The sequence below is a fragment of the Euprymna scolopes genome, chromosome 45, assembly GCF_053919585.1.
Source record: "Euprymna scolopes isolate OS-2025 chromosome 45, ASM5391958v1, whole genome shotgun sequence".
Lineage (NCBI taxonomy): Eukaryota > Metazoa > Mollusca > Cephalopoda > Sepiida > Sepiolidae > Euprymna > Euprymna scolopes.
This window is the reverse complement of record NC_136526.1, coordinates 39,626,212-39,649,829: the sequence shown is the minus strand read 5'-3', so window position 1 is coordinate 39,649,829 and position 23,618 is coordinate 39,626,212. Positions and strand designations below refer to the sequence as shown.

The 23,618-nt window shown below is 36.0% G+C and overlaps 1 protein-coding gene across 6 annotated transcripts in view; it reads left to right on the top strand.

Annotated features, from left to right (window-relative positions):
• The first annotated feature begins 2,828 nt into the window (after positions 1–2,828).
• The window catches only part of LOC145269479 (matrix metalloproteinase-19-like), a 65,559-nt gene continuing 44,769 nt past the window's right edge, over positions 2,829–23,618 (top strand). For 3 of the 6 annotated variants that reach the window (XM_080125199.1, XM_080125202.1, XM_080125198.1), the window contains exons 1-3: positions 2,829–3,205; positions 20,759–20,877; positions 23,167–23,248. In XM_080125199.1, coding sequence (XP_079981325.1) covers positions 20,796–20,877; positions 23,167–23,248 — 164 coding nt within the window. In that variant the 5' untranslated portion in view covers positions 2,829–3,205; positions 20,759–20,795. Of the gene's footprint in view, positions 3,206–14,445; positions 14,522–20,758; positions 20,878–23,166; positions 23,249–23,618 lie in introns of all 6 variants that reach the window. The other 3 variants (XM_080125197.1, XM_080125200.1, XM_080125201.1) reach the window with 3 other exon arrangements.

The window sequence follows — 23,618 nt, the reverse complement described above, 5'->3', positions numbered from 1 at the left end:
CTCCCAAATTTAGAGTTAGTGATAGTCATAGATTTTTTATACAATTTTCCAAGAGTGAAGTCCCCAATGGTTAAACGACATGCAACCAGTTAATTGTTGGAAAGACAACTTTTAATAAAAGAAATGAAATAAAAATAACTTAAACACAGTTTCAGCACTTATAAAAGATACTTGAATTTTACTGCATTTGGTATCAGGTATTTTTGTTATTGTTTACAATTTCTTGAATATTAATTATTTTACACAAATTATTGTGCTGTTCCTACTTACTTGCCCCCCCAAGAGCCGTCAATCATGATTTTACTTATTTTTACTAATTTTTAGACGTTTATTTTATTTAATTGTCAGCATGAATCAACTTTTAAGATGCAGCATATGTTAACACCTCAGCGAAGTTTACTGTATTTATTTTTGTGCAAACATTAATAACAGAAAGTTTTCCACTTTATTTTTTTTGCATAATTAATGATGGAAGTATGTTTTCTGTTTTTCTTAACATCTGTTGAAAAGAAATAATTTGTACAGTCAAACTTTTCTCTAATTCACCTAACTATTTACAATGTTCATATAAAGCATTCATCTGTTCTTTTTATATTAAAAACTCCGTTTTCGTAGCAATGAGGTTTGACAGCAGTGTATGTCGAATTTGAGGGAGTGAGCTTGACAGCAGTATGCCGAATTTAGAGTAGTGAGCTTTGATAGCAGTCTGTTTAATTATATATATATATATATATATATTTATATATATATGTGTGTGTGTGTTTGTGTGTGTGTGTGTTAATTTACAGACATAATAATTAGGCAGGGTCACCACTCACCCAACTGGCTGACACAGTCTATCTTTTATCGCTTGTCATGGTTAATATGCAACGTCTTTTCTGTGCGAAAGATGATGCAGTATAGAAAAAGTGTATTATCTACAAATTTTTGGAACCCGGATTTGAATTCTATCGAGGCCAAGCAGCTCATGTTCATATGTTACAACAGTACTCCATTATGGAACGTACTTGGTTCTTCTACGGACAGAGGATTGCATCGGCAGTGGCATACCTACTGGGGCGATCATGGCAACAGATCTGATGTATTCGTTCCATTTTAGGTCAGGAATGAAGGTTAGTCTTAGAAGCTTGTTAAAACATGCATCTTCCCTAAGTCGGGAGCCATTCATTTTAATTGGGGCCTAAGGGAGGTCAGAACGATCATGATAGAACAGAGAGAAGCTTGGTTTAAGATGCATTAAAATTAACCAACCACCCTTTTCCCTATTGCACCATGTGCGTAAGATCAGAAGAAAGAACCATTGAAGTGTTGCCATAGATTGTCGTGTCACAATGTCACTACGTGTGATCTAAGAATGTGATTTGAGATCATTGATGAAGATCAGGAAGAGAATTGGGTCCAAAATGGAACCCAGAATGACGCCATCATTGATACTATGAGCTTCTGATTTCTTCTAATCGACGATTACTCTTAAAGGCCTATCAGACAGACAGGATTTAATAATCAAGGAGATATGGCCAGCTATTTTATAGCTAGCAGTCTTGTGACATAGATCTTCATGCTATACCTTATCAAAGGCCTTTGATATGTCAAGAGCTATTGCTCAAGAAACGAAGTTTTCATTGAAAGATTCACTTATGCTATGTAATATTACATATGCATTATACATGGATACAATTTCTTTGAAAGTTTGCAATTGTGTAGTATAGTACCCATATGAAAAACAAATAAAATCCTTCCTGTGACATAAAATCATTGAAACCGAAAATCACGTTATATAATCGAATAGCATGACTTTTAAATAAGAAATAAGGTGCTTCTTCACTATAGCAATAGATGAAATAAAAAAAAATTCTTACTCTAGACGTACAGAAAATTTAGCACAAAAGAAAATTACTTAAAAGTATCGAGTTTTTACATTTTTAATAAGAAAAAATGGTACTTCTACAGTATCCTACCCAGGAAATAAGGTACTTGTACAGTGAAGTACCCATATGAAAAACAAAGAAATTCTTATCTGTGACATACATAAGTTATCAAAATCGAAAATCATATAATATATTCGAGTAGTATGACATCCATATAAAAAATCCGGTTCTTCTCCACTAGAGAACTCTGATGTAAAAACAAACACACTCTTAACTGCGGCATACCTGTGACATACCGAAAATTTAGCACAACAGAAACTTTTAAATATGTGTTGTACATTACCCGCCCTAGGTAAGGAATTTTTTTCACATACGTGCTGTAAATTTCCTGTCCAATGAAGGTACAATAAAACGGTATTATGAATATAAGAGCATTCAATCATACATCGATTAAAAAATAAAAATAAATGCTACAATTAAAATGTTACAATGTTCATTTCATTGTTTTCACTCTCGATTGTGTATCCGTTGATATCTTATATGCTTTTATATAAAGTGATGTGGTTTTTGGTTGATTAACTGTGTCTTACTGTGTTAGATATATACTCGACTAGGGCTAGCTACACCGACGAGGAACCGAAGTTCTGCTCAAGCGGTAGCGTTACAAGGGACAACGTGAAGGTTGCAAACATCCTAAATGAAAGTGATTTTTGTAGAACGCACATGTAATAAAGGTAATGCATGGGAGCGTTAGCTACCAGAAATGTAGATCATACTTCACCTCGATAAAACGAAAAAGCCTGGTGTACCGTGTTGAAACTCTAATAGGATAATTTTGATGAAGTCATTTAAGCCACGTCTTTGGATTGCATGTCGTTTCTACTTTCAACGTGTCATTTATATGTCAGGAAAAGAGGCCACGCCTCTTTTGTTGTTTTCTTTTTCCTATTGTACATTAACAGATGGATTAACTACAGAAAAATGAAATCAACTTTGAAAACGAAACGTAAGGACGAAAAATCAATAGTTATTTATTTACTTATTTATTTAAAAACAAGAAAAAAACGTTATTAGCAAGACGCAGATTACTAACTTTTAACTGAAACTATTAATCGATGATATAAAAATTCATATACATTTTTTCATATTTAAAGCAACAAGAATTTTATACCAAAGACAAACGAGTGAACGTTGTAGCCGTATTCGATAATTAAGTTATCCAATGTTAAAATGTCTACAAAAACTTCAAAAAGACAAACATGAAAAAAAGTGGATCAGTTTGTGCTTTCGCGCTCATTTTTATTGGTACAGTTATCGCTGATCATGTGAACCCAGAGGTGAGTAACGATTGCATCGTTTTATTTCTTCTTCATCTTTTTTGTTATTAATATTTATAACGCGTATCGATGCTTCGAAAAACGTTCAAACGCTTAAATTTGTGTTCATTTTGCTTTATGGCATATCAACCTTTATTCGAGTGATTAAATGCGGAGTCTATCAGTTTCAACTTTTCAAAACATGATGACACATAAGTAATGTCCGTCATTAAATCGTTAATAAAAACCACAATCTTATTCTGCTATCCAACCACACGAGGTTCGTTTCAAAGATAAGCCTTTCTAATTTTAACTATAAACAAAAAAACTGTTTAAGAGCTATGAAGACGAGAGTTATGCCATTTTACCGAGCAATATTTTGTGCTCAAGAACTTATCTTTCTACATAGTTACCACCATTCTCAACGCACTTTTACCAGCGTGGACGATTAGCGGGAGATTGGAACGCCATTAGGTCCTTTTCTGCCAACTTTAGCAAAAGACTTAACCTAGAATCTAGAGCTGTTTAAGCCACACTAGAGTCTAGATTAGATCGGGCGGTGGAGGAGGAGGATAGTGCTAGGGTTAATATAATAAAGGCTCAGCTTGCCTCCCTTACGGAAAAGGAGGAACAAGCTTACGTGATTAGGGCTAACTCCCTCCCTTTAACTAATTTCATCTGTGGGGTTGTATCATCGATAATATTAACACGACATTGATGGATCAGGAATGATCATTTTTATCTCATTTTTACGATCAATCATCTATATATATAAAAGCGAAAATGTATGTATGTTTGTTTGTTTGTGTGTGTGTATGTGTGTATGTTTGTGTGTCTCCTAAAAACTTTCGACAGACGCGACGAAAATTCACAAACTCGGTATCATATCGAAGCCCCATCCTTCGCTTGAAAAATATCGAAAAATTGGCCCAAAAAGTTAACTTTTTCACCCCGAAATCGACAATTTTCCACAGGGGGGAGGGGGGTCAACAAAAACGGGTTTCTCGTAACGATGCCCGATTCTACGCGTGCGTCAGATGACGTCATGACGTCGTGACCTGATTTACTATAAATAGTTGAAAAACCGAGTAAACTTCATCTCCGTCGCTTTAGCGCAGTTGGTTAACGCGTTTGCTTATTGCCTGAATGAACCTTTTGGGTTCGAATCCTGGTGTGAGATGTTTGTTTTTTTTCGATTTTTTAAATTTAAATATTGAACCCTGTATTATTTAAGCCATTTTTCACATAACGTTCGTTTTCCTGGTTTTTTTCTTTTTTTTTTATTTATTTCGCTTATTCTTAGCGACATCCGGGTATCCACCGATTTTTTAAATTTTAATATCGAAACAGGCTCATTTAAGCCATTTTTCACGTTTTTTTTTTTCTGTTTTCAACGTTTGTTTGCGTTGCGTTAGATTTTTTTTGTGCTTTTTTAATGTTTTGATTATGCCCCCCCCCCGCTTAATTAAAACGTTGTTTTCTTTTCTTACTTCGCTTATAACAATGCTTACAACGTCGTCGTCGTAACGCTCGACGACTTTCAAACATCTTTAACATTCTGGCTGGCCGATTTTATTTTCAAACTTCGCCTCAGGGGTTCGGCTTCGATCCTACCCCCCCCCCCGGTTTCTTTTTTATTTAACACCACACACACACCTACAAACACCCGGGCAACGCCGGGTACCCCTGCTAGTGTTTTATAAAATCCATAATTCATTTAATTGGCTGCGGCTGAAGAGAGACGGGGTAGTAGTACACGTCAAGGACCCGTTCTTGACACTCAGCCCGACCGGTGAGGGGGCCGGGAACCGGCCCTGTACCTGTCGGAGTGAGGTATACTGTCTACGTATCACCCAGGAGGTAAACCCTCCCAGGCCTTGCCACCGAGCTTTCGGATGGGGCAAGTTTATTGCTTGTTGCCTGAGGAATGCCAACGGGTTATTCAGGCCTGTTTTGCAATTGCAAGAGGGCTCCTCTTTTAGGGGAGCTTGCTTTAGATTCCCACTTTCTAGGCCTTGTGCCAAATATTTCGGAAATGGGCAGCAATTAAGTCACTACCCCATTTCAAGGCATTGTTATTTTGGTAAGGTATTCTTTTGATCTTCTGCTTCTAATTTTAATTCTTATCTTTGTTGTTGTTGTTGTTCTTCTTCTTCTTCTCGTCATTGTTATTGTTATCAACGTTACTGTTTTGAAGCTGGATTTTTTATCAAGTTGTTTTCCTGTTTCTTTTGTTTGTGTTTTGCTGTTATTTTTAACAGTTTTTGGATTTTTTTTCTTTTTCGACGCTTTTCTAAACTGTATGGCTATGGCTACTTCTGTTAGACAGATTTCTGTGGATATACCCGTAAATACTGCAATGGAGGTGACGGGGGTCGCTTCAAGCAATAACTTGAGTAAACCACTAAAGATATTAACGTTGAGGATTTTATTGCTTGTAAATCTTAAAAAAAAAACAAAAAAAAAAAAAACAAGATGCACAAAGACAAACACCCATATCCCCCAGCACTTCTCAATCCCATACTCCTAAACAGACCACCATTCCTCAACGTCCATGAAACCCCATCACCCAGATACCCACGAAATCCAAAACATGTTCACCGTCTAAAATAATACCTCCTCCTGTCGCATCTCCTGCCCTTCAGAAACTCCCCAAACTAATCCCTCTAAGCCCTGTCAAGAAACCTTCCTCCTGTCCCTTCCACGTCAGCTAAACCGCACATTATCCCTTCTGTATCCCCATAGAGACTCCACCTGCTACCCCAATGAATACTGAAACAATCCCCTCCCGGGACAAGAATGAAAGATCACAATACTTTTCTGTGAGAGAGCTGTAAGATTAGCGATCTCCAAATTAATAATGCGTTTACTTCAAGGAGGTCGATTTATCAAAACTATTAAAGTTCAGGGAGGGGCTGTTAAACCAATTGACGATCTTTCGAATTTTCCCAACGCCAAGAGAGTACTCACGGTCATAGGAAAAAGGGAGGAGGATAAGGACCTATGGGAACTGCTGGAAGAAGCCATTAAGTCGTTTAATCTAGCAGTGCTCTTAACCATTTTTTAAGAAATGGACATTAAGAACTTAAGAAAATGTTGTGTGGGGCGGATCCCTGTCAAAATGCATCCCTCCTTCTATAGGATAGACAAATTAACATACCCTTCGCATGTCGGCGGTATCTCTCGTGACGGAATCATCGATACTATAATGGTTACTTATTCCCTCACGAGAGCCATCGGCACGCTTACGTCCGCGATGTTCGTTTCTAGTTCTCAACCCTAAGACACAATCATGGATCTCAAGCTTGCTAGTTTGAATGTCCGTGCGCTAAGGACCGACTCGCGAAAATTGCTTGAGTTTCGACCTACAGCACCTTGGGGTGGATATTTGTTGAGTTCAGGAAACCCAACTTATTCCTGGTGATCATTTTCCTGCGCTGTCTACACTTTTAGTGCTTACTCAGCGTACTTTAATTCTTACCCGAGAGGGGTTTCCTGTCTATTTAAAAGGTCATAAGGTGCGTCGTGTGACCCGTGTTACATGAATCCGAAGGGAAGACTGTGTGTTTTGAATGTTACCATAAAGGGACGGGCTTTTCGTTTTATCGGGGTTTATGTACCCAATAGCCAGTTTGAGTTAGGGTTAACTTTCGGCGACTGGAGCAGTTCATCGATACTTCTCGAACGGTTATCTTAGCGGGCGATTGGAACGCCATTAGGTCCTTTTCTGCCAACTTTAGCAAAAGACTTAACCTAGAATCTAGGGCAGTTAAAGCGACACTAGAGTCTAGATTAGATCGGGTGATGGAGGTGGGGGATAGTGCTAGCGTTAATATAATTAAGGCTGAGCTTGCCTCCCTTACTGAAAAGGAGCACCAAGCTTTAGTGATTAGGGCTAGATTAAAACGAATGCCCCAGGAAGCAACAAACATGGCCGCTGAACCGCGTGCAGAGGAATTTCAGCAAGCTGCTGATAGGAATATCGCCTGTGTCACATTGCCGGACAGGCGTACCGTGACCACAAACTAGAATGTACTTGAGGCGTTTAGGTCTCATTTCCAGGAGCTTTTTTTCCATGGTACCCGGTTTGTCATTAGAACAGTTCGACACATATTTGGTTGACCTCTTCGTCTTTCGACGACCGAGGCAGCTAGGTACGAAGGTGGCATAACGGAGGATGAAGTCAATGAAGCCTTAAAACGGGTCGGCCTGAATAAGTATCCGGGGTTTGATGTTCTGCCCTACGAAGTGAAGTGTATTTGAGGTTGTCGCACATCTTTGTTCCCTTGCTGACGGTTTTATTTAACTCATGGTTTAGGAACGGCTCAATCCCCAAGTACCTTAACCATGGGTGTCGTAAAACTTGTTCGCAAATACAAAGATGGTTGGGATGGGATAGGCAATTATCGGCCCTTAACGATGCTTAACGCTGAGTTAAAGATTTTGGCCAAGATTCTAGCAAATCGTCTGCAGCTTGTTCTGGCTCGTCTTATTAGCCCCGACCAAACGTGTGCCGGGAAGGGCAGGGCAATTCAGCACAACTTGCACACGATACGCTTGATGATTGAAAAAGTCGACACTGACGCCGCGCTGATCAATTTAGATCAGTCCAAAGCCTTCGATAGGGTTAACCATCTGTACTTGGTGGCTGTTTTGTCGGCAGCCGGTTTTGGTCTGGGATTTCGCTCCTGGGTTCATCTTCTCTATGCTAACCCCGCGGTGATGGTAGAAGTAAATGGGAAAGGGGTCGACACATTCAATTCGCCAGAGGTGCTTGTTATCACCAATGCTGTATGTGCTTGTGATCGAGCCTTTTTTGCGCAGGCTAAGGGTGAATCCGGTCCTACGCGGAATCGCTTTGCCAGATAAAGTACACCGCCTATGCCAACGACGTAACTGTGCTTGTAACGAGCAGTGCTGAGATTAGTGTGGTCGGTGTAGAAATCAGATTGTATGAAACGGTAACAGGGGCCAAAATTAACTGCGACAAATCTTCGGGTTTGCCCATTGGTGTCTGGAGGGGTATGCCCCTTCAAGGACCCTTAAGTTGGAGCGACGGACTTTGCATCTAGTTTGGTCCTGATCTCCAGCTGGAGAAAAATTGGTCGGAGGTTCTGAAAGCGGTACGGTCTGCAGCCGCGCTGTGGATCAATAGAAAAATTTCATTAAAGGGAAGAGCGGAGGTATGTAATTTATTTATCGTGTATCAGTTCTTATAATCCCGTTAGATACTCTACTATATCTGCAGAGGGCTCTTTTCAACTTCTTATGGCTTGGAAAGGCCCCTATGTTCTGTCGCGATATCTGTTATCTCCATCCTTCTGAAGGCGGTCTAGGTATGCCAAACGGGAATTCGGCTCCAAACGCTACGGCTCTACTACCTAGATACAATGTGCACACAACCTAGGGGATGGAGGACACCAAGAAAGCCTTTCCAGCTTTGGGGGGTGCACGAGGCCGAGGGGGAGGCACACAGATTGTCCCGAGGTGAATGCCCCTTCTATCGTGAGTGCCGGCGCGCGCTTAAGTTTCTCTCAAGAGTGAAGAAAAGCCTTTCCAACGCTCTGCTGTTGTCCCGAAAGGCATTATATCGGGTTTTAGTGCGGGTATCCGTAATGGATGTTATCGGTGAGAGGCTACCTTTGACGAAGGGACAGCTCTGCTCAATCTGGCCTTGGGCGCCTTAGTCGGGGTGTCTCACTAATGATGAGGCCTCCTTGGCATGGCTGGTAATTCGAGATGCTCTCTGGGTCGGTAAGAGACTTCATTCAGCTAGCTTGGCAATTTCGCCTATTTGTAAACGGTGCGGCGATGAGGTCGAGATTTGTGTCACGCCTTCGTTTATTGTCGCATCGTGGTGTCGCTGTTGAGTTTGTTACGGGTCTTATGGTTCGCATACTGAACATATCGTCACCTACTTTGGTTCCTATCAATGTTTGTAGCCATTCGGCACCTGACAATTGATAGGCTTAGAAAAGAATTGTTGCTAACTATTATGAGAGATGTGATTTGGAACACACGTATGGGAGTGTTTCTACGAATCTGAGGAGTTCGCTCTTCTCGACCTTATACGAATCTTTCGTCATCATTTGAAGGTTCGTATCAAGGCCGAGAGGGTTAGACTCTCTTCGTCTGCTTTGTTGAAAGGTGGTTGTCTTTTGAGCATGTCTGCCGTGTGAGAGGAGCAAGCATTGACTGGTACTTGAGTGTGCCTTAGGCAAAGAATTTTGAGACCCAAAAACGAATGTCAGCTTTGACGTGTTTTTAAGTCAAGAGCAGGTCATGTTTAAAGCTAGTCTAAGGACCAGTTTTGTAGGCTTTTGTGTTCATAACCTTGCTAGTTTGTGATAGAGATCGTTAGGCCCCGGCTTTTGTTTGCCTCGTTTAAAAAAATGTTTTTATTTTTTTTTTTTTTGCAGACCATTCCCAATTAGGTGACAGATCGCTTGATTCGCCAGAGATTCAGGTTCCCTTTTGAAGTTTTCGTAAGCGGTGTTGCTAATAAAGTGTTCGGGCCTGCATCACCTTTTCGACTGACGAATCGGCGGATCTGCCACAGTTTGGTAACGGGATTGGGGTCTTTTGTTACCAACATTGTAAATATTTAATTTCTATTTTGTATATAAAATTTTGTTTTCCCTCCCTTTTTTCTTATGAGTTTTAATTAGGTTATCATGGTATGATGTTCTTATGGTGAGTGCTGAAGGATTTATACGCTGATGGATGTATAGTGTGAATGTGGTATTGTGGTGAAAGTAGAGTGAAAGTAGGAACTAGTTAGGTTAGATTAGTAAGTATTAGTCAGCGAAGACCATCCCGTCACCCCCTCCCCATGTTCAGCCTTTTTTGTTTTTATTTTTGTAAAAATTGAAAATAAATAATTACTCCATTATAAGACATTCGAAGTCTTTTTGGTTTTGTTCTTTGCGCTCTGTTATTTTTTCTTGTTATTGTTACGTTTAATTTGACTGTAAAACTTATTATATTTGTTAATCCCTGTTGTTATTGCTGTTGGAATTCGATTTTCTACTTCCGTTGGAGTTGGAATATTTCACACGTCGACAATGGTGTCAGCTAGTTGTTCGACGCCGGAGGATGACACCGCCAAGAAAAATATGGATCAACCAAAGACAAAACAGAATGGGCTAAGCCACCCACCGTCACTATTAACGTAGAAGAACTCATAGCTAAGTCTCGTGAATGCGCCGAATTTCTCACGGAAAAGGGGGATAACACTCGATCAAACAAGAATTGAGGAATTCTCAAAAGAAATAAAACAATCCTGCTGTTTGTAATCGACCGAAAGACGAAAAAAACTAATAAGATCTACCAAAGAACAAGTTACTAAACTAATAGCAACCGTAAATATGGGACCCGAGAGAATCACTAAATGCAAAGGGTATAACACATGAAGCGCCATTTTCAAAACGCCCGAAAACTGAAAGAAATAATTACAAGAGACTTTATACTCAGAATGAACTACATGGGTTGCAGGAAGACCACGGTTTCAGTATTTGAAGTCCCCGATGTTGTACCGGGAGAGTTTCTATGTGCCTTTTTCCTACAATACCGAGACAATAATGTAACTTAAGACAAATTCAACGGAGGAAGTTTTCTTTGATATTCTGCTAAACAAGGACATTTTTAAAAAATACGTTATTATGTTTAAGCAGGTCTGGAGACTGACATATTGGAAGTGTGGGGAGGTAGGTCACCTTACAGTTACTTTCTCTACTAAAAAGCCGAATCAACCAAACCCCAAAAATAGGGTTCAGGAGCACCTGAATACCCCCAAGATAGGAGAAGCAAGTAGTGGCAGGCCGAAGCAATTAGAGAAGACACCGATCCCCAACCCACAGCCCAAAAAGATACAACAGCAAAACACTAACTCCTGACGGCTGGACATTAATCCAGAAAAAGAACACTCCAAAAAATCATTACGCTAAATCCCTAACAGAGACAGAAAATATTGAAGCAATCTCAAGTAAAGACCCCTGGGGGACAAATTTAAAGAATTAATTAACCTTAAAAAAAACTTGATAACGAAAAATTAAAAGAGAAAAAGCCACAGTTTCCTGATTCACTATTTCCTGAATCCAGTTTAATAAGCAAACCTACCTCTAATAATAATAAAAATAATAATAATAATAATAATAAGAAGAAGAATAAGAATAATAACAATAATAATAATAACAATAATAATAATAACAATAATAATAGTAATAATAATACTAACAATAATAATAGTAATAATAATAATAGTAATAATAATAATAGTAAAAATGAAAACAATAATAATAATAGTGATAACAATACTACTACTACTACTACTACTACTACTACTACTAATAATAATTATAATGATAATTACTAGGAGGTGAATAAAAGGGCTATAGGCAAATAGGAGGTCAAAATAACATGAAATAGAGTCAAGGGGTGAAGGACGAGGGGTCCCGTGAGAAAAAGAAGAAAAAAAAAAAAATATATATATATATATATATATATATATATATATATATATATATATATATATATATATATATTATTCAATTTTCACCCCAAACAAGGCACAGTGCCACTTTGAAGCAGGGGGCTACTATTAGGGACTTAATTAGCGGGGTCATTATGAAGGGAGAAGAGTAGAAAGATGTTTGTTAACATTACACTTGAACTTCTGCATATCATTGCAGTTGGGAAAGCAGAATCCCGGAAGGGAGTTCCAAAGGAAGAAACTATTGGAGTAAAAGGCTTTCTTGCACCTAGGGATCCCTACTGTAAAGGGATGAGACTTAGTTGCTTGTCGGGTTTGTCGGTTGTAGTTACGTCGGGGAGGTTCAAGTATCTGCAATTCGTCAGAGCATTCACCATTAAAGTATTTGTAGAACAGGCAGAGGGATGCAACATTTCGTCGATGGGACAGAGGCTGAAGCCTAGATGACAGTTCAGGACCTATCTCTCTTTTGAACCCTGTCCAGGAGCGAGAGACAAGCAGCAGATGCACCAGCCCAGATGTGACAACAGTGCTCCATACATGGGCGAATGGTTGCCTTATAGAGGTATAGGATACTTATATACATATATATATATATCTATATATACACATACATATATACACACAAAAGAAATGAAAAAAAAAGTTGTTTTTTTTTTACATGGGGGAGATTTGGAAACGCAAGGTGGAAACGCACGATAAAGCATAGTAGGGGAGTTAGGGTAGTGCGAGTGTATCCATATATACACACATGTACACATTCACATACATATATATATATATATATATATATATATATATATATATATATATATATATATATATATATATATATATATGTATATACAATTATATTCATAGACGTACATGGGAGTAGCCGGCAAAACAAAAGAGTTCGGGGAACAAAAAAAAACGAGTTTCTTTTTTTTTTTTAAGTTCTTTGCGGGAAATATCTGCAAGAGTCTGCATTAAATTTCTTGATTACCCGATTACGAGGGCCAGCAATCTTATTTATGAATAGGTAGGACCTACAAAGTGGAATACATACGTTTTAAGCACGAGGGGCAGGTTTCTTCATACTATGTTGCTTCTTTTAGTAGTTCTATTATTCAAGAGATATTGAGGGAAGCAAGATTTACGTCTGTCCGTTAAAGTTCCGTATTTCTCCTGAAATTTTGTGTTATATCGTTACGATGGTATTGCATAGATGCGCTGGTGTAGGTGTGTCAGAAATATCGTGAAAATATTGAATAATTCCACCCCGTCTTTCCAAGCTTATAACTCCTCGAAAAATGTAACTCAAGCCCTAATTTTTTTTTTTTCAATCAAAGGAGCAAGGACCAGGGTTTCATTAAAAAAAATCAAACAACGTGTTTAAAAAAAAGGGTTTTAAACTTCGGACTTTACAGGTAAATTTCTAAAAAAAAAAAACACTATTTTTTGTTTTAAATTTGAATATATTATTTATTGATCATTTATCTACAATTTGTGATATATAAAACTTTGGTTAGTAAATTAATTATTTACTTTTTAATAGACATTTCAAAATGGGAGGCGTGAAATAATTCGACCATCTGTCTTTCCAAGCTTATAACTACTCGAAAAATGTAATTCAAGCCCTAATTTTTTTCAATTAAAGGAGCAAGGACCAAGGTTTCATTAAAAAAAAAATAACAAAAGAAAAAACAAACAACATGGTTTAAAAAACAGGTTTTAGACTTCGGACTTTACAGGTAAATTTCTAAAAAACACTACTTTTTTTAAAATTTGAATATCTTATCTATTGATCTTTTATCTTCAATTTGTGATATATAAAACTTTGCTGAGTAAATTAATTATTTACTTTTTAATAGACACTTGAAAATGGGGGGGGGCGTGAATTTAAAAAAGAACGTTTGTCTAAAATATTATATTCGGTTTATTAAAAAGAGCATAAAATTTCACATTGACCCTGAAAATATCGTAAAAATAGAATCAATAGAAAAATTTTGATAGACTTTTAAAGTTTAAAAATTGAAAATACTGAGCTCGTAAAATTCAATTAATTTCATTACTGTTTTTAAAAAAAAAATTCTATTACTTTTAAAACAACTTTATTAGTTTATTTTGGAAGTATAATCCATAAAGAAAATAAACAACCCACTTTTAAAAGAGAATTTACCAGTTTTTTATATTTTATTCGCAGTTTCGTGTTAGGGGTGTCAAAAATTCCTACAAAAATTCTGATACACCTAGCGCTGGTGTGATGAACTCTTTTTCCTCCTATGTTGGTTGGCAAAATCGGTATTTGTTCAAAAGAAACTCTTGTGGTGGAACTTTCTAGAACTGGCATTGTTCAAGCTGTATACATTCTAGTGAACGTATTAGTTTGGAAGTGACAACTATAGAGGGTGTGTGGGGGAATTAGAGATGGTACTCATGTTGGCGTGTGGGGTTGGTCAGGTTGTCCTTGGCTGATAGACGTGAGGGGTAGAGGAGGGATGGGGAGGGCTGAGCCGGAGGAGCTTATCTTACATTAAATTTTCGGTACATTTAAATATTTAAATATAAGTACTTCTGGAATGCAGGGGTTAGTGTTATTCTAATTGTAGAGTACATATGAGCTGATATATATATATATATATATACACACACACATACACACACATATATATATATATACTTATGTATATCTATTATCTTCATTAGTCTAATATGAAACGAAATATTTTTCAGCCATTACAAAGTTGAAATGTTCAAGATAACAAATATATTTCTTTCATTGTCATAGGAATATCTTTCCAAATATGGATATTTGCCATTTAATCCCGAAAAGCCGACCCCAAAACATTGAGAAAAGCAATTTTGTAAGTAGAATCTTTTTTCATTTGTTCGATTTCAAATCGTGTCTGTGGACTAATGTCTTTAGAATTTAGATGAACAATACAAACACACACACACACACGCACACACACACACACACACACATATATATATATATATATATATATATATATATATATAAAATATATTTTAGTCATCGACATACAGACCTGTTTCGTTGTTTCACAACTCATCAGTGCCGCTAGACTAACACCTCTCCCAAGCCGAGGATCGAACCTAGAACCGTCGTGATGACAGTCGGCAGTCCTACCCCCTGACTACGGAATCGGTGGCCGAAATTAAACTGTCGGAATGCGTATTTAAATAAACATCCGTCCGCTACTCGTAGAGGGCTCAAACGTTTTGTTTGTAAAAAAATTGCGAGCTTCGCATTATTTCAGCTAAATTAAGTAGCGAGTAAGATAATTTACGAGAGTGCTCTACCAAAGAGGGGAGCTTTATAAAATATATTTTAGTCATCGACATACAGACCTGTTTCGTTGTTTCACAACTCATCAGTGCCGCTAGACTATATATATATATATATATATATATATATATATATATATATATATATATATTAATTGTAGGTTAATATCTTTTAGATTATTACAGATTAGTAAAATAGCAATATTTCACTAAATATGCATCACAAAACAAATAAAATGTATCATGAAACGACTTCTTTAAGTTTAGTTATTTCCCAAGATTTTATTCAAATTAATGCAATATTCACGAAGCTATGACATTTTCTTCTTTATCAAGGAATTTCCACTGTCCATCGCTTTATCGCAGGTCTCTTTAAATGTTGTTTTAGAGCAAAAATCCAATGTTTAATCACGAAGACTTTATTTTTCATTATATTTTTCTGTCAAAGAATAATAAAAAAGCACATCCTAGATGCTAAGCCTCAAACAAATATTCACCATCTTTTGAAATGATATCAAACAACCTTTTCTTCACAGATGAAGTCAATTGTTTTCGATATTGTTCAGAGATGTTTAATGGGGTTAAAGTCTGGAGAATACGGCGGGCATGGCATGAGGTAAAACGAAGACTATGTGGCGACGATATTTAATCTTTCCCCCACTCTATATCTGTGCCTAAATCAAACGTGGATTCCATGAACAAAGCTTCTTTCTTAGAACTGCACGCCTGTGGAACTCTGTTCCGTCTGCCTGCTTCCCACCGTACTACAACTTGGATGTCATCAAGTCCAACGTTAACAAATTCCTAATGAACCGCCCCCTTAAGTAAACACTTCATCAAATCTCCACACTAACGTAATGTACTTGCAATAACCCTTATCCCTGAGTGGCTTCCGGGCCTTGATAAGTGGTGATGTAAGTAAAAAAAAAAATCTAACGCACATAGATGTACAGCATTACGTTTATTTTTATGAATTTGTTCAAGCTGAGGATGGAGCATCCCACTGGATGCCAAACGTTTACTTGCTCAGATATTACAACCGAGAGATATATTTTAAGTATCTGATCCTTCTTTTTAGTGCAATTGTTTGAATTTCTCTTGCACTTAGTTTATCGGGTATGTTTGCCACACAGTTTTTTTTAATTCTTTTTACGGGAGTCCAGTTGCTCATATAATAATTGTAATGATAGAATCTTCCTAAAATTCCAGTTTCTTTTCATGTCGTACATGAGACGTTGGTATTTTATCTTCTCCCTTTCGGCTCTGTTTAACTCAGCATTATTGGGGGTACTGACTTCCCTTAGGGTTGCTTCTTTCATGTCTATAAAATTGCTACCTTTGTTATATATCTATGTAATTCTATTTGTTTCATTTTACTTCAGTCATCAGAAATCAAGGGTTACGTCTCTAAGGTTAACACTTGATCTCTATATAAATACATCTCTATTTAAATACATCTCTATATAAATACATCTCTATTTAAATACATCTATATGTAAGATACATCTCTATGTAAATACATCTCTATATAAGATACATCTCTATATAAATACATCTCTATATAAGATACATCTCTATATAAATACATCTCTATATAAGATACAGCTCTATATAAGATACATCTCTATATAAATACATCTCTATGTAAATACATCTCTATTTAAATACATCTATATGTAAGATACATCTCTATATAATACATCTCTATGTAAATACATCTCTGTATAAGATACATCTCTATATAAATACATCTCTATGTAAATACATCTCTATGTAAATACATCTCTATATAAATACATCACTATATAAATACATCTCTATATAAATACATCTCTATGTAAATACATCTCTATATAAATACATCTCTATATAAGATACATCTCTATATAAATACATCTCTATATAAGATACATCTCTATATAAATACATCTCTATATAAGATACATCTCTATATAAATACATCTCTATATAAATACATCTCTATATAAGATACATCTCTATTTAAATACATCTATATGTAAGATACATCTCTATGTAAATACATCTCTATATAAGATACATCTCTATATAAATACATCTCTATATAAGATACATCTCTATATAAATACATCTCTATATAAGATACAGCTCTATATAAGATACATCTCTATATAAATACATCTCTATGTAAATACATCTCTATTTAAATACATCTATATGTAAGATACATCTCTATATAATACATCTCTATGTAAATACATCTCTGTATAAGATACATCTCTATATAAATACATCTCTATGTAAATACATCTCTATGTAAATACATCTCTATATAAATACATCACTATATAAATACATCTCTATATAAATACATCTCTATGTAAATACATCTCTATATAAATACATCTCTATATAAGATACATCTCTATATAAATACATCTCTATATAAATACATCTCTATATAAGATACATCTCTATATAAATACATCTCTATATAAATACATCTCTATATAAATACATCTCTATATAAGATACATCTCTATATAAATACATCGCTATATAAATACATCTCTATATAAATACATATCTATATAAATACATATCTATATAAATACATCTCTATATAAATACATATCTATATAAATACATCTCTATATAAATATATCTCTATATAAATACATATCTATATAAATACATATCTATATAAATACATCTCTATATAAATACATATCTATATAAATACATATCTATATAAATACATCTCTATATAAATACATCTCTATATAAATACATATCTATATAAATACATATCTATATAAATACATCTCTATATAAATACATCTCTATATAAATACATCTCTATATAAATACATATCTATATAAATACATCTCTATATAAATACATATCTATATAAATATATCTCTATATAAATACATCTCTATATAAATACATCTCTATATAAATACATATCTATATAAATACATATCTATATAAATACATCTCTATATAAATACATCTCTATATAAGATACATCTCTATATAAATATATCTCTATATAAATACATCTCTATATAAATACATCTCTATATAAATACATATCTATATAAATATATCTCTATATAAATACATCTCTATATAAATACATCTCTATATAAATACATATCTATATAAATACATATCTATATAAATACATCTCTATATAAATACATCTCTATATAAGATACATCTCTATATAAATATATCTCTATATAAATACATCTCTATATAAATACATATCTATATAAATACATATCTATATAAATACATATCTATATAAATACATCTCTATATAAATACATATCTAAGTAAGATACATAAATATTCAAATATTCCACACTAGGTTTGTAAAGAATTTGAAAATGTAATTTTTCTTCTCCATAAATCATTTAAATATGTTGAAGTATATCTTCTTTTTTTACATGGGGGTCACCACTTATCAAGGCCCGGATGCCACTCAGGGATAAGGGTTATTTCGTGTACAGTGTCGATGAGATAGTATTGTAGTAATCATTAGTATTGGAGATTTCATACAGTGTCTTACTTAAGGGGCGGTTTGTCAGGAATTTGTTTATGTTGGATTTGAAGACATCCAAGTTGTAGTCAGGTGGGAAGCAGGCAAACGGAAGAGAGTTCCACAGTCGTGCACATCTGAGAAAGAAGCTCTGCTCATGGAATCTACGTTTGGATTTAGGCACAGATAAAAAGTGGGGAAATTTATTGACAGTAGTTTCAGCCAGAAGGGTGTTTCTCGTGAAAGATTGGCGAGGGGAGACGAGAGATTGGAGCTCAGACGAGCACCTGCCATGGAAATAACGATACAACAAAGACATATTTTTGTTTGGTCTCACTCACTTCTACTAAGTTTGCTTTTTTCTCTTTTTTCTCCTTTTTCCCCATATCACTGTCTTATGGCTCCGTTTTGTAGGAACGTAGCTGTATGAATCGGATAGTCGTAGTGGATGGTGTATGACTTATTTCTGACTGTTTTTTCTGGTAAACATGTTTCCCAGGATTTACTATTCATTATTCAACATTTTTCTGATCGTCTAGTAGAGATAGCTACACACTTCATTGTGTCGAGTCATATAGTAGAGTCATATAGTAGACGTCCTCCACCAGAATCTTACGTAAGGAATGTGATACTTTGTGCAACAATGAAATAATATTTTAAAACGAGGTGGTCCAAAAATGGTTGAATAAGTGTTTTAAACATTTTCTGATCTTAAAATAAAATCCTAATGTAGTGTGAGATTTTATGACTCCTGCGCATCGAGAGGTTGCTAAAGTGAATCCAGAGATAAGACTGCGATTGTTCTATGTTTTGAAATATAAAGTATTTCGCTAAGAGGAAAATGTTATTTACATGGGATAGATATTTATAACAATAAAATATTAACAGTTAAATGTTTATATAATAAACAATCAGAATATTTGTTATGATAAAATTACAGTTTACTAAAACAAATACTTCTATCGAATTTTGAACAATAAAAACTATTAACTGTGACGTATAAGCTGAGAAAGAAAGGTAGTATAATATATTCAGGAGACAGAGACCAGTTCAATGGGTTGGCAGTTAGAGAGCGGACGGGCCGTCGGAGTTAGTTAGTCAGTTAGTTTGATAATGGACGTGATCCAGTCAAAAATCTGAGTTACTTAGCGAACAGACTTAGCCAGCGGAAAGGGGATTCTGTCTCTGCAATCAACGAAGCATCCGGTGGACTAACTAGTAGAAGAATGTAGGAACGTATGGAGAAGCGTGCAAACTCCGAGACGCGAAACATAATGGGAATAAAGTTTTGTAAACTACTATTGGTGTTTTTGGTGTTTCTATTTGAAAGAAGATGGCTTCATCTCAAGTGACAGACACCAGAAGAGAAGAAAACTATACCATAATGTATGTAACTTGTCTGGTGCGAAGCGGACAAAAATGTTATTCCTATCTTGTAAAGGAACTAGCCCTCATACGTCATTTTTCTGTTTGGTGAACTGTATTGAACATGTGTAACACAAACCCACTCGCAAATGAACGTTATACGACATGCGTGTTATATATACACAAGTTGATACCAGGCTGTATAACAGTCATTCATTTTTATTTTTTCACTTTGTCTTGTTTACAGAAAACTCCAAATTTTTAACGGACTTCCGCAAACTGGAATAATTGATGAATATAAAATGCCTGCCGATAGTAAGAGAGCAGACGGGTCGTTTGAGCTAGTCAGTCAGTTAATTTGATAATGGACGTCATCCAGTTACAAATCTGAGTTGCTTAGCGAGCGGAAAGTGGATTCTGTCTCTGTAATCAACGGAAACGTCCGGTGGACTTTCTAGTAGAAGAATGTCGGAGTTAGTTAATCAATTAGTTTGATAATGAACGTGATCCAGTCAAAAATGTAAGTTACTTAGCGAGCAGACTTAGCCAGCGGAAATGGAAATAAAGGTTTGTAAACTATAACTTAGTTTTTTTTGGAAGACGATGGTTTCATTTCAATTAACCGACACCAGAAGAGAAGAAGGCTATAAAATGATTTATGTGACTTGTCTGGTGCTAAGCAGACAAGAACGATATTCGTCTCTTGTAAAAGAACTGTCCCTCGTACATTATTCTCTTGTTTGATGAAATATAGTGAATATTTGTAGCATTATACAATTACATAAACACTAGACGACACGATCAGTTATACAACATACATGCTATATAGACACAGGTTGATACCAGGTTTTATAATAGTAATTCATTTTTATTTATTTTTCTTTGTCTTATTTACAGAAAATTCCAACGTTTTAGCGGACTTCCACTGACTGGAATGATTGATGAAATCACGGAGAATAAAATACGCGCCCCAAGATGTGGTGTGCAAGATATATTTCCTAACGAATATCGAATCGGTAGGTAAAAAGATTCTGAATTATCTACTCTACACGGGGTTGCATGTGTTACTAAACATCTGTTTGATGCAGAGATATTGAGTAGTGTTGGGACGATCATAAGGAATCGAAATAATTCGGACGTTTTGAGCAAACGTTTAAAATCAAATGTTTCTAATATAAAGTGTTGTCGTCTTTAAATAACACACATACAAAAACTAAAAACAAACCAAAAGACATACCGATGATGAGGCTTTACCTCGAAATATATTTATGAATTTCAATATAATTTTTAAACGAAATAATCATCTGTTTATTTGTAATATTGCGTTGTTTTTGGTTTCAAACGTATATAATATTTATTTTATTAAAAAAACAAACCTGTTTTAAGAAAAGAAGACAATTATTATTGAAATGGCCAGATCATTTTTGGTGATCAATAATTGACTTTGATAATGATTTGACACAAAATATAAAACAGAAACCGTTGCAATATTTTGGAACAAGAATGGGGTGGTTATTTAAATGCTGCCCACCTCAGCATTATTTGGCACAAGGCCGGAAAGTGGGAACCCCGCAGATCCCCAAAAGGAGGGGCACTCCTGCAATTTTAAAAATTGCCTGATTAACCCCGTCGGCATTCCTCGGTCGGGCGCCTCAGCAATAAACTTGCCCCACCGGAAAACCCGGTGGCAAGGCCTGGGAGGGTGGATCTCCTTGGTATTACCCAGGCGGCGTACCTCAGTCCAACAAGGATTCGTCACTTGACACTCAGCCCAACAAGTGCTGGGTCGGTTCCCGGCCCCTTACCTGTTGGGCTGAGTGTCAAGTGGCGAATCCTTGACATGTACTACCCTGTCTCCCTGCAGCCGAAGCCGCTAGGAGACCTTCCCCATCAGAGTTCTAATGGGGGGTAGTTATTTAATTGCCGCCCACATCGGCAATATTTAGCACAAGGCCTGGAAAGTGGGAACCCCGCAGGCTCCCCTAAAGGAGGGGCACTCCTGCAATTTTAAAAATTGCCTGAGTAACCCCGTCGGTATTCCCCAGTCGGGGCGCCTCGGGCAGCAAGCAATAAACTTGCCCCACGGAAAGCCCGGTGGCAAGGCCTGGGAGGGTGGATCTCCTAGGTATTACCCAGGCGGCGTACCTCAGTCCAACAAGGATTCGTCACTTGATACTCAGCCCAACAGGTCCTGGGTCGGTTCCCAGCCCCTTACCTGTTGGGCTGAGTGTCAAGTGGCGAATCCTTGACGTGTACTACCCTGTCTCCCTGCAGCCAAAGCCGCTAGGAGACCTTCCCCATCAGAGTTCTAATGGGGGGTATGAGCCCACACAGTCGGACGATTCTATTTATAAACGATGCTGCTAGGAACTGACGAATCGAATTAATTCACGTTCTGCTACCAACCAGTCTGAAACCAGAATTGCTTCATAAATATTAAACCTTTTATGGAGCAATTTCACATCTTTTTTTTCCGTCTCGACACGGTAAGAATATTTTGCTCTGTGGAACTGTCTACTGCAAACAAGTCACCTCTCAGGACTTGTGTGTAACAACGAACCATCGGAAACTGTTCTGTCTACTGCAAACCAGTCACCTCTGAAGACTTGTTTAGAACAACGAACCATCTGAAACTAATCATGGCTTACACTTGTAGAGAAACGTTTATTATGAAAGCGATGAAGTTTTTTAAAATATTTTTACCAAATTAAGAATTTTTTCTTTTTGCACGAAATAAATTATATAACATATCTACATGTTGTTTGGGTTCTTCGAACTACTTTTCGTATCTTGAGTGTTATTTTCACAACGTTTTCGTCAATTTAACCTCCAATTTTCTTAAGGTGTATCTTTTCAAACTTGGGAATATTTCTGTTAAACTCGGGAATCTGAACGACATTTCGAACCGAACTACTTATTTAGGGATAGCATGCACTCGTCCTGTTAGTCATGACTGGGTAGGAATCCTAAGTAATTCGCAATTTTATATTTTAGTGTCGCCTGCCTTTAGGACTGAAGCTTCAACAATCAGAACTATGTAACTTTACAAATAAGTTTTACCAAATACTATATCCACTACGCCACGGATCCGTGCAGAAGCCTTAGTTCGACAGAAATATCCGCGAATTTGACGAGATTAACCTGAAGAAAATCAGCGGTTACATCGACCGACAGGAAACGTGAAAATAACTCAATATGAGAACAATAATCCAAAGATTTAAAACAATACAAATAATAAATCCTCATCTCAAAAATTAAAAAACTTTTTCATTTCTTTTGGTTTATTTTCTTGTGTTTTTATATAGAAAGTTCGTGGCCGATGCATAATCTCACATGGAAAATAAGTAAATACAGTCAAACATCCAAATTGTCTCCGAATCAGCAAAGGTACGTAATAATCGAACAATAAATTTGTTAATCAAGAAATCAATCTAAAACAAAATTGATATTTTGATTATTTTTTAATCTCTGACATTTGTATTTTTCAGTAATTTTATAATATTTTAGAACAAAATATTTCAATGACAAAGTTTAAAATAGTTAGACTTAATTAATTTCTTAGGATTTACGAAGCTCATTTCAAAGGTGAAAATCCATAATTTGATCAGTTTTTAATCTATGACAATTCCATTCTTTATATATCACAAAAAAATATTTCACTGACAAAGGTTAAAAAACGTCATTTCAAAGGTAATAACTCATATTTTCCCCCCAAAGTGCATAGGCTACGAAGAAGTGAGCGGTACCACAAAAACGA